The 14,993-nt window shown below is 39.9% G+C and overlaps 1 protein-coding gene across 1 annotated transcript in view; it reads right to left on the reverse strand.

Annotated features, from left to right (window-relative positions):
• Positions 1–14,993, reverse strand: part of NUP210L (nucleoporin 210 like) — an 88,161-nt gene that overhangs the window by 46,262 nt on the left and 26,906 nt on the right. The window contains exons 12-16 of the mRNA XM_032845242.1: positions 13,768–13,923; positions 11,756–11,954; positions 8,774–8,919; positions 2,086–2,307; positions 856–1,029 (exon numbers count right to left, since the gene is read on the reverse strand). Coding sequence (XP_032701133.1) covers positions 856–1,029; positions 2,086–2,307; positions 8,774–8,919; positions 11,756–11,954; positions 13,768–13,923 — 897 coding nt within the window. The remainder of the gene's footprint in view (positions 1–855; positions 1,030–2,085; positions 2,308–8,773; positions 8,920–11,755; positions 11,955–13,767; positions 13,924–14,993) is intronic.

Here is a 14,993-nt window from a genome sequence, read left to right on the forward strand (position 1 = left end):
CTCTCTGCTCCGCAGGGAGCCTGCTTCCCTTCCTCTCTCTCTCTGCCTCTCGGCCTACTTGTGATCTCTCTCTCTATCAAATAAATAAATAAAATCTTTAAAAAAAAGTAAAAAAATTAAAAAAAGTACATCACTTATAAACTTCAAATAATATTTCCTGTGGAATTTAGTTCTGAAAAAAAAAATGAGTTCCTAACCTGTAGCATCTCATATTCTTCTTCTTTTATAGTAAAAAGAATAGTATAAAAGTCAATAACATGTGCTTTGGAGTTGAACAGGAGATGCTATTTTCTAGTTTTATGCCTTTGGAGAAATTACTCAACCTCTAGGAGTCTCAAGACTCTCCCATCTGTAAAACAGCAACAATTGATCATTCTGCTCTGCATAGGCCAAGAAAGGACTTCGATTCTCCTATGCTTGTAATTAAAGTCGATCTCATTTAGTACAGTCTGTTGTTCTAGTTTCTAGGTTAGAAAACTCATTTATTCCTCAATCCCTACTAGTTACATTATTGCTTATCATAACTCTTCATGGTGGGTTTAGAGTAGAGATAAATTCTATTAATTACCAATAATGGCAATAAAAGATCTGGTAGGGAAAGATACGACCCAAACTATCTGGAAGTAGAGACATCTTCATTGTTTAGTGCCACAATTACAAGCTATGTCCCTATGTACAGTAAGCAAACTAAGTGTCACTAAGTGTAGCCAATTCTAACTAGTTTAATCATCTCTTTACAGACACTGTCAGAGAAAGAATAACACATATTTCCTTCACTTTAATAAGACAAAAGCTTTACTTTCTCTAAGGTGTGGAAGGCAAAAGTATCAAGTGAGACAGAAACGCAGTGCTTACCAGTTGCTTGTTGTGCTGTGGCAGAGGGCACGGCTGGGCGCCAGCTGGCACTTTGTAGACTGGGGTCACGGACATGCTGGCAGGGTGGGCACACATGAAGCGCACCTGCACGGCCTCCACAGCTGGACTGGGGTTCAGGACACCTGGGTGATTTCCAATTCGGAATGTCAGAGCCTTTAAAGAAACAGCAGAGCAAGAGGCAACTGTGGGTAGATGCTTGATGGCAGTTCTTCCAATCTACACGTGTCAGAATTATTCAACCTCCAGTACCGGATGCCTGTGGACACTATAATCATCATAGTTCTGAATCATGTGGCTAAGAGAAACAAGGGTATCATGGAAATTTATAAACGAAGAGAATATTAAAAAATCTAATTCTGAGGGGCGCCTGGCTGGGTTAATTGTAAATCATCTGCCTTTGGTTCAGGTCATGATTCCAGGGTCCTGGGATTGGCCAGCGTCGGGCTCCCTGCTCGGCGGGAAGCCTGCTTCTCCCTCTCCCTCTCCCACTCCCCCTGCCTGTGTTCCCTCTCTCGCTGTTTCTCTGTCATATAAATAAATAAAATCTTTTAAAAATTTTAGTTCTGGCCAATTACTTCAGCCTTTTTCTCCACCAAATCTTTTGTTATCAGTTGGTAAAAAGTGGAAAAACTATTTTGTGTTTCAACCTTTCTCTGGTGGAAGCACCAAATGAACAGAAGGTGGAGACAAAAGGCAAGAGGGCTTTGACTGGGGGTGGGGGGTGGGTGGCGGGGGGGGGACACGACTCTGACACTGCCGACATCCAGCCACATTCACAGCAAAGTTCACAAGAGATGTTAGAAAGAAGCTCGGTTCTTTTTAAGTTAAAATTATACATCGATTTTTTGTCGGCTGATTACAGAGTCATACACTGAATTATCAACCCTAGTGAAACTGCAAACCTTTGTTACTGGTTTGACAGCAGACACAGCTGTGTGTGGATCCATCACTGCTTCTAAAATAATAAAACTAATTCGACTGATAAAGGGCAACACACTCTCTTATCTGCACAGATCTAATCAATAATCAGAATTTTCCTGTTTTAACTAACTAGAATTTAAATAAAAATTTGGAAGAAAAAAAAAGAATTTCCCTATCTAGTCTCTAAATGAAATCCATTAGAATCTGAAAAGGAATGGCTAGAAGCAAAAAAGACTCGGGGTATTACTGCTAAAAGCAATGTTAGAAAAAGATTTTTTTCCTACTTACTTGTTCCCCCAAATCCAGGCACAAGACCCGGTAGATGTACTGGTTCTGTTTTCTCTTAGCTGGCAGCCAGACTTCTGTTAATTCAATTTTCTCTGTTTTCTCCATGCTCAACTCCAAAAAGAATCGGGAGGGCTCCAAGATCCATGGACGAGGGCCCCCTTCAAACACCATTTCCTTCACAGATTGCCATGTCACCAAAGCCACCTCTACAGGGTTTACAGCCTGATGACATTCGAAGAAACCCTTGATTGGTCACGGAACTCAACAATTTTCTAACGTGAAAACTAGTTGATTGCTGAAAATGACATTAGACTTAACTCCCAAATCAGGAGACATGTACACGATGCCTCTCACTTGGATGCTTCTCAAGCTCTGTATTCAGTCAGACCCACCTATTGTTCAGGCCTGACTTGTGTGTCACCTCACCCACTAATATCAAAATATTCCAGACCACAACCATTTCCACATCATCTGTACTATTCATTTGTACACTAGTTCATCTCCTAATGCTGTTTGAATATGTCCAATGTTTCACATTTGAGTGTAATAATTCTTCTTATGCTTTCTAGTTATATAAAATTATTCCAAGAAGAAAGCATCTTCTAAATAAATGAAATAAGATGGGATTGGGAGGGAGACAAACCATAAGTGACTCTTAATCTCACAAAACAAACTGAGGGTTGCTGGGGGGAGGGGGGTTAGGAGAGGGGGGTGGGGTTATGGACACTGGGGAGGATATGTGCTATGGTGAGTGCTGTGAAGTGTGTAAACCTGGCGATTCACAGACCTGTACCACTGGGGATAAAAATATATGTTTATAAAAAATAAAAAATTTTAAAAAAAGAAAAAAAAAAAAAGAAAGCATCTTCTACCTAAATTTTAAAAGAGAACGTCTGGGGCACCTGGGTGGCCCAGACGGTTGGGCGTCTGCCTTTGGCTCGGGTCATGATCCTGGGGTCCTAAAATCGAGCCCTACATCGTGCTCCCAGCTCAGTGGAGAGTCTGCTTCTCCCTCTCCCTGCTGCTGCCTGCTTGTGCTCTCTCTCCCTCTCTCTCTCTCTCCCTCTCAAGTAAATAAATAAAATCTTCAAAAAATATATATAAAAATAAAAAACAAAAAAAAATAAAAGAGAATGTCTCTTCCTTAATGGATTTAGTACAATGTTGGGCACATAAAAGGTACAAGTAGCTGTATAAACATTTTAAATGGATATTTTACTTTTTTAAATCTGAGTATAGCTGGCACACAATGTTATATTAGTGTCACATGTACAACAGATTCAACATCTCTGTTACACTGTGCTCAGAAGTATAGCTACCATCTGTCCCCATACCACACTAGTACAGTACCACTATGTTCCCTCCATAGTGACTTTTATTCCCATGACTTATTCACTCCATAACTAGAAGACTGTATCTCCCACTCCTTTTCACCCATTTTGCCTATCCAGCTGCACCAGTCTGACAACCATCAGTTTGTTCTCTGTATTGATAGGACTGATTGTGCTTTTTAAAAATTTATTTGTTTTGTTTTTTAGATACCACATATGAATGAAATTGTACAGAATCATTTGTCTTTCTCAGTCTGACTTATTTCACTTATCATAATACCCTCTAGGTCTATCTATGTTGGCACAATGGTATGACCTCTTTTTTGTGGCTGTGTAATATTCCTCTGTGTTTGTGCATACGTATGCCTCTCATCTTCCTTATCCACTCATCTTCTGATGGACAGCTGGGTTGCTTCCATATCTTGGCTATTGTAAATAAGCTTCAATAAACACAGGAGCGCATACATCTTCTTAGTGTTTTCATTTTCTTTGGCTAAATACCCAGTAGTGGAATTACTGGATCATAAGATAGTTCTATTTTAGGTTTTATGAGGAACTTCAATACTGTCTTCCCGCATGGCTGCACCAATTTACATTCCCACCAACAGTGCATGAGGGTCCGTTTTTCTCCACCTCCTCTCTAACACTTGTTGTTTCTTCTCTTTTTTAATGCAGCCATTCTGACAGGTGTGAGGTGGTATCTCACTATGGTTTTGATTTGCATTTCTCTGATGCTGAGTGATCTTGAACATCTTTTCATGTGTCTGTTGGCCATTTGTATGTTTTCTTTGGAAAAATGTCCTTCAGGTTCTCTGTCCATTTTTTAATCAAACTTAAGTTTTTTTTTAGTGTTGAGGTATATAAGTGCTTTATATATTTTGGACATTAATCCCTTAACAGATACATCATTTACAAATATCTTCTCCCATTCCACAGATTACCTTTGGTTTTGTTGGTAGTTTCTTTCACGGTACAAAAGGTTTTTATTTTGATGTAGTCCAATAGCTTACTTTTGCTTTTGTTCGCCTTGCCTCAGGAGACATCTAGAAAAATGATTGATGTCAATGGCTGATGTCAGAGAAACTACTGCCTATGCTCTATGATTTTTATGGTTTAAGGTCTCACATTTAGGTCTTTAATCCATTTTGTGTTTATTTCTGTGTACGGTGTTAGACAGTGGTCCAGCTTCGTTCTTTGCATGCAACTCTCCAGCTTTCCCAGCACCATCTATTAAAGAGACTGTCCTTTCCCCACTGGATATTCTTGCTTCCTTCATTGAAGATTAATGGGCCATATAATCATGGGTTTATTTTTGGGATCTCCAGTCTTTTCCATTTATTGATGTGTCCATTTTTATGTCAGTACCATAGTGTTTTGATTACTACAGCTTTGTAGCGTATCTTTTTTTTTAAAGATTTTATTTATTTATTTGACAGATAGAGCTCACAAGTAGGCAGAGAGGCAGGCAGAGAAAGAGGGGAGGAAGCAGGCTGTCCGCTGACCAGAGAGCCTGATGCAGGGCTCAATTCCAAGACCCTGGGATCATGACCTGAGCTGAAAGCAGAGGCTTTAACCCACTGAGCCACCCAGGCGCCCCATAGCGTTATCTTGAAATGTGGGATTGTGATACATCCAAGCTTTGTTCTTCTCTATGAGGATTACTTTGGCTATTTGGGGTCTTTTGTGGTCCCATACAAATTTTAGTATTATTTGTTCTGGTTTTGTGAAAAACGCTGTTGGCATTTTGGTATGGATTGTGTTGAATCTATAGATTGCTTTGGCTAATATAAGCATTTTAACAATATTAATTTTTCTAATCCATCAGCATGGAGTATCCATTTGTTTGTATCATCTTTAATTTCTTTCATCAGTGTTTTATGGTTTTCAGAGTACAGGTATTTTACCTCCTTGGTTAAATTTATTCCTAGGTATTTTATTCTTTCTGGTGTAATTGTAAATGGTGTTATTTTCTTAATTTCTCTTTCTGCTCTCTCATTATTAGTGTATAGAAATATCACCAATTTCTGGGTATTAATTTTATATCCTGCAATCTTACTAATTCATTTATTACTTCTAGTATTTTTTGGGGTGTCTTTAGGATTTCCTATGTGTAGTATCAGGTCATCTGCAAAAAGTGACAGTTTAACTTTTATACCAATATGGAAGCCTCTTGTTTCTTTTTCTTGTCTGATTGCTATAGCTAGGACTTCTAATACTATGTTGAATGAAAGTAGTAAGAGTGGGCATCCTTGTCTTTCTCAGATCTTTGAGGAAAAGCTCTCAGTTTTTCACCATTGAGTATGAGATTAGCTGTAGCTTTATCATATATGGTCCTTATTATGTTGAGGTATTATCTCTACACCCACGTTGTTGACAGTTTTTATCTTCAACTGATGTTGAATTTTGTCAAGTGTCTTTTCTGCATCTATTCAAATAATCATGATTTTTATCATTCATTTTGTTAATGTGGCATATCACATTGATTGATTTGTGAATACTGAACCATCCTTGCTTTCCTGGAATAATCTCACTTGAATGTGGTGAATGATTCTTTTAATATACTGTTGTATGTGGTTTGCTAAAATTTCGTCGGAGACGTTTGCAGTTATGCTCAGTAATGCTGGCCTGTAGTTTTCTTTCTCACGGTGTCTTTAGTCTAGTTTTGGTATCAGGTAATGCTGGCCTTGTAGGATATATTTGGAAGCTTTCCTTCCTTTTCTATTTTTTTGGGGATAGTTTGAGGAGAAGAGCTATTAACTATTCTTTATATGTTTGGTAGAATTCACCTCTGAATCCATCTGGCCCTGGACTTTTGTTTGCTGGCAATTTTTTGATTACCGATTCAATTTCATTAGTAGCAATCACTCTGTTCAGATTTTCTATTTCTTCCTGATTCAGTTCTGGAAGATTGTATGTCTCCTTCTTTAAACAACAACAACAAAAAGATTCATTTATTTTAGAAAGAAGGGGGTGGGGGTGAGGGAGAGAGAAAATCTCAAGCAGACTCCCCACTGAACTCAGAGCCTGACATGAGGTTTAATCTCACAACCCTGAGATCATGACCTGAGCCAAAATCAAGAGTCAGACAATTAACTGACTGAGCTACCCAGGTGCCCCAGAAAGACTGCATGTTTCTAAGAATTTATCCATTAAATGGTATTTTATTAAGTTAGCAAAGAACTTTTGGTCCTAAAAATATAAAATAATATGGGGCGCCTGGGTGGCTCAGTGGGTTAAGCCTCTAACTTCAGCTCAGGTCATGATCCCAGGGTCCTGGGGTTGAGCTCCGCTTTGGGGTCTCTGTTCAGCGGGGAGCCTGCTTTCTCCTTTCTCTCTGCCTGCCTCTCTGCCTACTTGTGATCTCTGCCAAATAAACAAATAAATAAATATATTTTTAAAAAATAAAATAAGGGGTGCCTGGGTGGCTCAGTGGGTTAAAGCCTCTGCCTTTGGCTCAGGTCATGATCCCAGAGTCCTGGGATCGAGCCCCGCATCAGGCTCTCTGCTCAGCAGGGAGCCTGCTTCCCTTCCTCTCTGCCTGCCTCTCTGCCTACTTGTGATCTCTGTCTGTCAAATAGATAAATAAAATCTTTTTAAAAATAAAATAAAATAATACATCTATATACTTCACCCTATTTCTCAAAGAACTCCCACCTAAGAGGTGGAGTCAAGACTGGAATTAATCACTCCAGTATACAGAGAACTTGGATCCTATTATAGATGAGCAAACTTGTTTTAGGAAAATAAAGTATTATAAAAGTATAGGTTATTTTCATGTGGCACATGGTGTCTATCTACAACAGTGACTAAGTTGTAAAATGAAGTATAGAGTTAAGCAATCATTAAAAATATAAACAAATCATGCCAGTATTTCTTTCCTGAACTAGTCAATCATACTTATTATTGAATACTATTAAAATTAAACATTCCTATGTCTAATGGCAGTATTCTCTTAAATAATGTACATATAATTCAATTCAAAAACTATTCACTGATGGCCCATTGGGGATATAGTAATAAAAAGTCAAATAAGGTCTTGCCTCACAGTGGAGCTCATGGCTCGTGAAAGACAGATTTGAAGTAGATAAAGAGCATAATGGGCATCACCAAAAGGCAGAGCACAGTGTGCCATACAAGCCTCTAGCAGAAGAAACAGGATGAGAAGTTTCACAGAAGGCCTCCCTGAGAAAGCAAGACAGAGATTATTCCTTTTTCCTAGATACATAGTCCAAAATTAACCAGATCAACTGAATTGGACTGATATGTAAAAGGACAAATTGAGAACTATACCACTATACCACCAGATACATAATATTGATAAGAAAGATGGAAAACACATATTCTTTTAAGCAGGTAAAGGGAAAAATATATGACCAAAGCACTACATAGAAAAGGAAAATCATCATTTTACTTCCTTGCTTTTAAGGGCGGTTTTCGTCCAGGGGAAATCTGATCTGTGGACACTCAATAAATACAAAATAATGTTCAGAATAACCCTAAAATAAAAAACCTAATGAAACGACAATGAGCCACAGCCAAGTACTTTCACTTAATTGGGCAACTAAGACAATTCATCCACTGAGAAGAAATGAAATGTGCTTGAACGTATGTTTAGTACTTGTGCTACATGATGTGCGATAGGGCCGGCTTAAAATGCAAACTTTAAAATTAACTTACCTTGTTAGAGTTAATTTTTCCCCCTATGGGTGCCTCCTTATCCCAAGAAACACTGACTCAGGATTTATCAGTATCTATTAGCAAGAACTTGTAGACATCAGTTTTAGCTCCTGAAGGATTCAAATATGAATGCAAACAAAAGGCTCTACTTTTGTTTTGAACTGCCATCTGTCATAGTGTCCCAGTTATAATGGACCAATCCTTAGGGCCCTAAATAATGATAGTTGTGCTGAAAATCCTTAAGTATAAAGGTTAAAGATAACTAATGTCCCTCTCTGAATAAGTTTCCTTTCAGAGTTCTTCAAAAGAGGCCATACTAATACTCAATATCTTATTCAGGGTTGTGTTTACAGGGATATACACACAGGTAAAAATTCAAATAGTACCTTAGGATTAGTATGCTTTACATACTTTACTATCCATATTTTATATTTCAAGAAAAAAGAAGAAATAAAGGAGAATATCTAAAACTCGCTGATACAGCCTAAAGATACTCCTGTGGCAGAAACATGAGGGAATAAACTCCCTGATACTCAGACTTGATGACAGAGCTGGTAAATAAAGAGAACACAAATATAACTGATCTTTAATAGACATCACAGAGAGCTGGTAAGCCTCTTAAGTGGACACAGTGGATTCCATGAAAAGATATGTCAAAATCTTACCATGAAGTGTCTCACCTTTAGGGGTTCATAAGCAGCAAATGTGGCGCTGCTCTCCAAGTACTCCTCAGACTCCGTCACACTCACTGTTACCAGGGTATGGCCTAGGGACTTGGCTGCTATGTGTGTACTAGAGCAGTGTGTTGGCCCAGGTCTTTGAGTACCTGCAAATCAAAAAAAGTGACTTCATTAGGGTAATAAGCAGTCAGTCCTCAAGGGGATCATTCTACAGAAATATAACAATTTTAATACATTAAAAAACATTTTGGGGCGCCTGGGTGGCTCAGTCATTAAGCGTCTGCCTTTGGCTCAGGTCATGATCCTAGGGTCCTGGGATCCAGCCCCGCACTGGGCTGCCTGCTTCTCCATCTCCCGCTTCCCCTGCTTGTGTTCCCTCTCTTGCCGTGTCTCTCCCTGTCAAATAAATAAATAAATAAAATCTTAAAAAAGAAAATCTTTATCTCGCACACTAACTACTAGGCCCCAGTAGTTTATGTCAAATTTAAAAACCTATTCCTTCTATTAATAGATATATACCATGTAAGACACAATTTTATGTTCAGTGAGGATACAAATATGAGCAAAGATCCTAACTTCAAGGCATATATAGTTTAGAAGGGGAGACTGAACATTTACATAAATTAAGGGATTAGTAAAACATAATAAGCAGTGTAGAGATCTAGAAAACAGAAAGATTACTTCTAGTTGGAGAGATCAAGGAAGATGTAGATATGGAGAAGACAGTATGTCAGACTGATGACTAAGCAAAGACAGAAATATAAACAAGACACGTGAGTATATGAAGGACTACACGGGAAATTTTTTTTTTTAAGATTTTATTTATTTATTTGACAGACGAGATCACAAGTAGGCAGAGAGGCAGGCAGAGAGAGAGGAAGGGAAGCAGGCTCCCTGCTGAGCAGAGAGCCTGATGCGGGGCTCGATCCCAGGACCCTGGGATCATGACCTGAGCCAAAGGCAGAGGCTTTAACCCACTGAGCCACCCAGGCGCCCCCTACATGGGAAATTTTAACTTAAATAGTTTGTTTAGCTGGAGCTATATATGAAGGAAGCCAAAGTATGAAGTAGTACTTTTTAAAAAATTTTTTAAAAAGATTTTATTTATTTATTTATTTGACAGAGATCACAAGCAGGCAGAGAGGCAGGCAGAGAGAGACGGGGGAAGCAGGCTCCCCGCTGAGCAGAGAGCCCGATGTGGGGGTTGGTCCCAGGACCCCGAGATCATGACCTGAGCCGAAGGCAGAGGCTTTAACCCACTGAGCCACCCAGGCGCCCCTGAAGTAGTATTTTTTTTATGAAAAGTAAATTGCATTATCTTGTAGAGACCTTGAACATTAAACTAAAAGGATTTCAGCTCTATTTCACTGGCAATGAAAAACCTCTCACATTTTTTGAGCAGGAAATGTAATACTGAACGTGAGCTTCAGGGATCCTGGGTAGCTCAGGTGGTTAAGTGTATGGGATCAAGTCCCGCATCAGGCTCCTTGCTCAGTAGGGGACTGGCTTCTTGCCTGCCACACCCCTGCTTGTACGCTCTCTCTCTCTGTGTCAAATAAATAAATAAAATCTATTCTTTTAAGATTTTATTTATTTATTTGACACAGAGAGAGACAGAGAGAGAGAGAGAGCGTACAAGCAGGGGTAGAGGGAGAGGGAGAAGCAGGCTTCCTGCTGAGCAGAGAGCCCGATGTGGGGCTCAATCCCAGGACCCCAAGACCATGACCTGAGCTGAAGGCAGACGCTTAAAGACTGAACCACCCAGGCGCCCAAATAAATAAAATCTTAAAAAAAAAAAAGGGGGGTGAGTTTCATGAAGGTCCATTTTGTAGCCACAGGTTACCAAAGGTGAGCAACAGTTAGGAGGATCCTGTTATATTTTATTTTTTATTATTATTTTTTAAAAGATTTTATTTATTTACTTGACAGACAGAGATCACAAGTAGGCAGAGAGGCAGGCAGAGAGAGAGAGAGAGAGAGAGAGAGAGAGAGGAGGAAGCAGGCTTCCTGCAGAGCAGAGAGCCCGATGCGGGACTCGATCCCAGGACCCTGAGATCATGACCTGAGCTGAAGGCAGAGGCTTAACCCACTGAGCCACCCAGGCGCCCGATCCTGTTATATTTTAGATGAGAGACAGTGAGGGCCTAAAAATTAGGAGACACACCTTGAGAACTGAGAAGAGGACAGAGGTATTACTTAGCAGGGGCAAGGCAGAAGTCCAAATTATAGATGCATTGTGAGAATTAAAAGAGCTAATACATGAGGAGTATTCAGAAGAGAGCCTAGCAAATAGCAAAGGTGGAGTGACTATTATATACTACTACTGCTATTATTACTAATTAAAGAACAACAGTAGTCAAGATCACACATGCTATTCAGTCACAGGAAATGATGCTGGCCTTTAGGGATAGCTTGTTCACATTCTCCTTTTATTAGAAAAAGATACTCTTTTTGAACAAATTTAAGAATGGTACCATATCCATCCTAGAAAGAGGTATGAAATATTTAAAGAAAGAGGAAAAGAGCTCAATACCTTCATACAAGCTGAAGCAATAGCCACAACACTTCTCTGAACACGTTATTCAATTGCTGGGTTGTTGGTTTTTTGTTTTTAAGATTTTATTTATTTATTTGACAGAGAGAGACACAGCAAGAGAGAGAACAGAAGCAGGGGGGAGAGCGAGAGGGAGAAGCAGGCTTCCTGCAGAGCAGAGAGCCCAATGCAGGACTTGATCCCAGGACCTGGAGATCATGACCCGAGCCAAACACAGAGGCTTAAACCACTGAGCCACCCAGGTGCCCCATCAACTGGTGGGCTTTTGTTTCTAAATTACATTATAATGAGGCAGTAGACAGAATTTTAAAAAGCATTGTAAAGAAAGGTAATGTGTGAATTTAGACTATAATTTGTACTTCCTGAATTGATGATTGGTCCTCTCACTCAATGATGAGGAAAGGAGAAAATAAAAGGCCTACTCTTACCTTCCTTGAGAAGAGTAAAGACTCCTTGCTTATCCATGTTCACATCCAACAATAAATGAGAGCAGTCTGTGAACACGATGACATCTTTGTGCTCCTTATTTACATGGTACATTGCAATGGGGATTTCTATAATCTGGCCGATCTCCACATCAGCATGAAACGGTAACAGCTCCATTTTGTTCAGTTTTAGGACATATATCTGGAGAGAAAAGAAATTAATCTTTCAAGAAAGTTATGTTTGGGGTGCCTGGGTGGCTTAGTCGGTTGAGTGTCTGCCTTTGGCTCAGGTCATGATCCCAGAGTCCTGGGATCGAGTCCCGTGTTGGGCTCCCACTCAGTGAAGAGCCTGCTTCTCCCTCTGCCTCTGCCTGCCTCCCACCCTTGCTTGTGCGCTCTCTAACAAATAAATGAATAAAATCTTAAAAAAAAAATACAGTTGTTGTCAGACGGAAAAAATAATTAGATACTTTCTAAACACAAGTTTTACCATATTATTAACCTTAAAAACCTGTGTTGGCTCTCCACTGTCTACAGTAGGGGATCAGCAAATGTTTTATGGAAAAGGCTAGATAGCAAATATTTTAGGCTTTGGGGACCACATGGTTTCTGTGGCAACCCCCCACTGTGTAGTTTTGTCTTTTTTTTTTTTAAATATTTTATTTATTTATTTGAGAGAGACACAGTGAGAGAAAGCATGAGCGAGGAGAAGGTCAGAGAGAGAAGCAGACTCCCCGTGGAGCTGGGAGCCCGATGCGGGACTCGATCCCGGGACTCCGGGGTCATGACCTGAGCCGAAGGCAGTCGTCCAACCAACTGAGCCACCCAGGCGTCCCTGTGTAGTTGTGTCTTGAAAGTGGCTAGAGACCATATATAAATGAATGAGGTCGGTTGTGTTCTGATAAAACTTTATCAAAAAATTAGCAGTTTGATGTTGACCATTAGGTCTTAGTTTTGCTCTGTCCTTCAAAGTCATGTTCAAGTTCTCATCTCTTCATAATAATCTCTGACTAGTCACATCTACAATGATATTTATTTTATAAACTAATAATACTTTTATTATACAATTTAAATAGCTTTCAATCATATACTGCTTTAAAATAACTCATATCATTTCCTTAAATTGTTATTTAACTTCATGTGACTAGATCCTCCTATTAGAATTTAGATTCTTTAGGGGTGCCTGGGTGGCTCAATCGTTAGGCGTCTGCCTTCGGCTCAGGTCATGATCCCAGGGTCCTGGGATGGAGCCCTGCATCGGGCTCTCTGCTCGGCCGGAAGCCTGCTTCTCCCTCTCCCTCTCCCTCTCCCCACTGCTTCTGTTCCCTCTCTTGCTGTGTCTCTGTCAAATAAATAAATAAAATCTTAAAAAAAAATAATTTAGGTTCTTTAAAGTAGACATGTATGTTATGTTTGTTTAAATGTCTTATGATACTTGGCACGGTGGGATACGTCTTAAGGGTACTCAGTAGATGTTCACTGAACAAAACACTAAGTTTTTCAGGGAACAACAACATACATAAACATATATTAGAAGCGGGGAAAAAAACAGTAATGTGGTTACATAATACACTGAAAGGTGTTTTCAATCTTTTAGAAACAAGATTGACAAACAAATATGAGACCGGAAATAAATTTACTATGAAGGTCATATATATATAATAATGACAAAACACAATAACAAAAATAGCTAATATTAAGTATTGAATATATTCCAAGCAATGAGGTAAAACATTATCTCATTTTCTTCTGACAATAACACTTTGAAGTAGATACTATCAATATCCCCATTTTAGAGACAAGGAAATAAAAGCACCGATTCAGAAACTTGCTATTAAGTGAAGCAGGATTCAACCCAGGTCCAGAAATATTTAAGATGTACTTCCAGAATGAATTTAAGTATCATTTTCAAATACCCAATTTGGACTAGAGAGACTTTTAAACATGTTCTGTACTTAAATTAAGACAGCAATGTCTCAGGGTATGATAATAAGGCTCTTTGGAGAGTTGTTTACCTTAATTTCTCCATATCGAAAGGGATTTTGTACATCTCGGGCCAAAACAGTACTGTTCCCCCTGACCTGACCTGCAGTCACCACTCCTTTAGTGGTCACCATGGCTACTGTCTCATTAGAAGAGGTCCAAGTGAAGTTGCCACTGCCACCCTCTACCTGTGAAAAAACATAACTTTATGTTTAACTGCCAAAGAAGGAAAATGGAATTTAGGTAAAGATGTAAAATCTGGTGAAATAAGAAGTCAGAAATAAATAGGGCGCCTGGGAGGCTCAGTCAGTTAAGTGTCTGCCTTTGGCTCAGGTCATGATCCCAAGGTCCTGGGATCAAGCCTTGCTTCGGGCTCCCTGCCCAGCAGGGAGTCAGCTTCTCCCTCTCTCAGCTCATGCTCTGTCTCTCTCAAATAAATAAATAAAATCTTAAAAATTAATAATAATAAAAATATAATAATAAAAATATATAACAAGTGATTTATGGACATATTAAGAAGCTGTGATGCTGGGGCACCTGGGTGGCTCAGTGGGTTAAGCCACTGCCTTCGGCTCAGGTCATGATCTCAGGGTCCTGGGATCGAGCTCCACTTTGGGCTCTGCTCAGCAGGGAGCCTGCTTCCTCCTCTCTCTCTCTCTCTCTCTGCCTGCCTCTCCGTCTACTTGTGATCTCTCTCTGTCAAATAAATAAATAAAATCTTTAAAAAAAAATGGTGTTCTTTAAAAAAAAAAAAAAAAAAGAAGAAGCTGTGATGCTGGGGTATCCGCTCTGCTCAGTCGGAAGAGCATGTGACTCTTCATCTCAGGGTCATGAGTTTGAGCCCCACGTGGGGTGTACAGATTACTTAAATAAATAAAACTTTAAGAAAAAAAAAGAAGTTGGGGCGCCTGGGTGGCTCAGTGGGTTAAAGCCTCTGCCTTCGGCTCAGGTCATGATCCCAGGGTCCTGGGATGGAGCCCCGCATGGGGGGGGGGGTCCCTGCTCAGCGGGGAGCCTGCTTCCTCCTCTCTCTCTGCCTGCCTCTCTGCCTGCTTGTGATCTCTCTCTGTCAAATAAATAAATAAATCTTTTTAAAAAAAGAAAGAAAAGATAAAAAAGAAGCTGGGCGCCTGGGTGGCTCAATCATTGAGCGGCTGCCTTCGGCTCGGGCACGGGACTGGGGTCCTGGGATCAAGGCCCGCATCGGACTCCCGCTTGGCGGGAGGCTTGCTTCTCCCTCTCCCACTTGCCCTGCTTG

The sequence above is a fragment of the Lontra canadensis genome, unplaced genomic scaffold, assembly GCF_010015895.1.
Source record: "Lontra canadensis isolate GAN:19392208 unplaced genomic scaffold, GSC_riverotter_1.0 scaffold160, whole genome shotgun sequence".
NCBI classification, from domain to species: Eukaryota; Metazoa; Chordata; class Mammalia; order Carnivora; family Mustelidae; genus Lontra; species Lontra canadensis.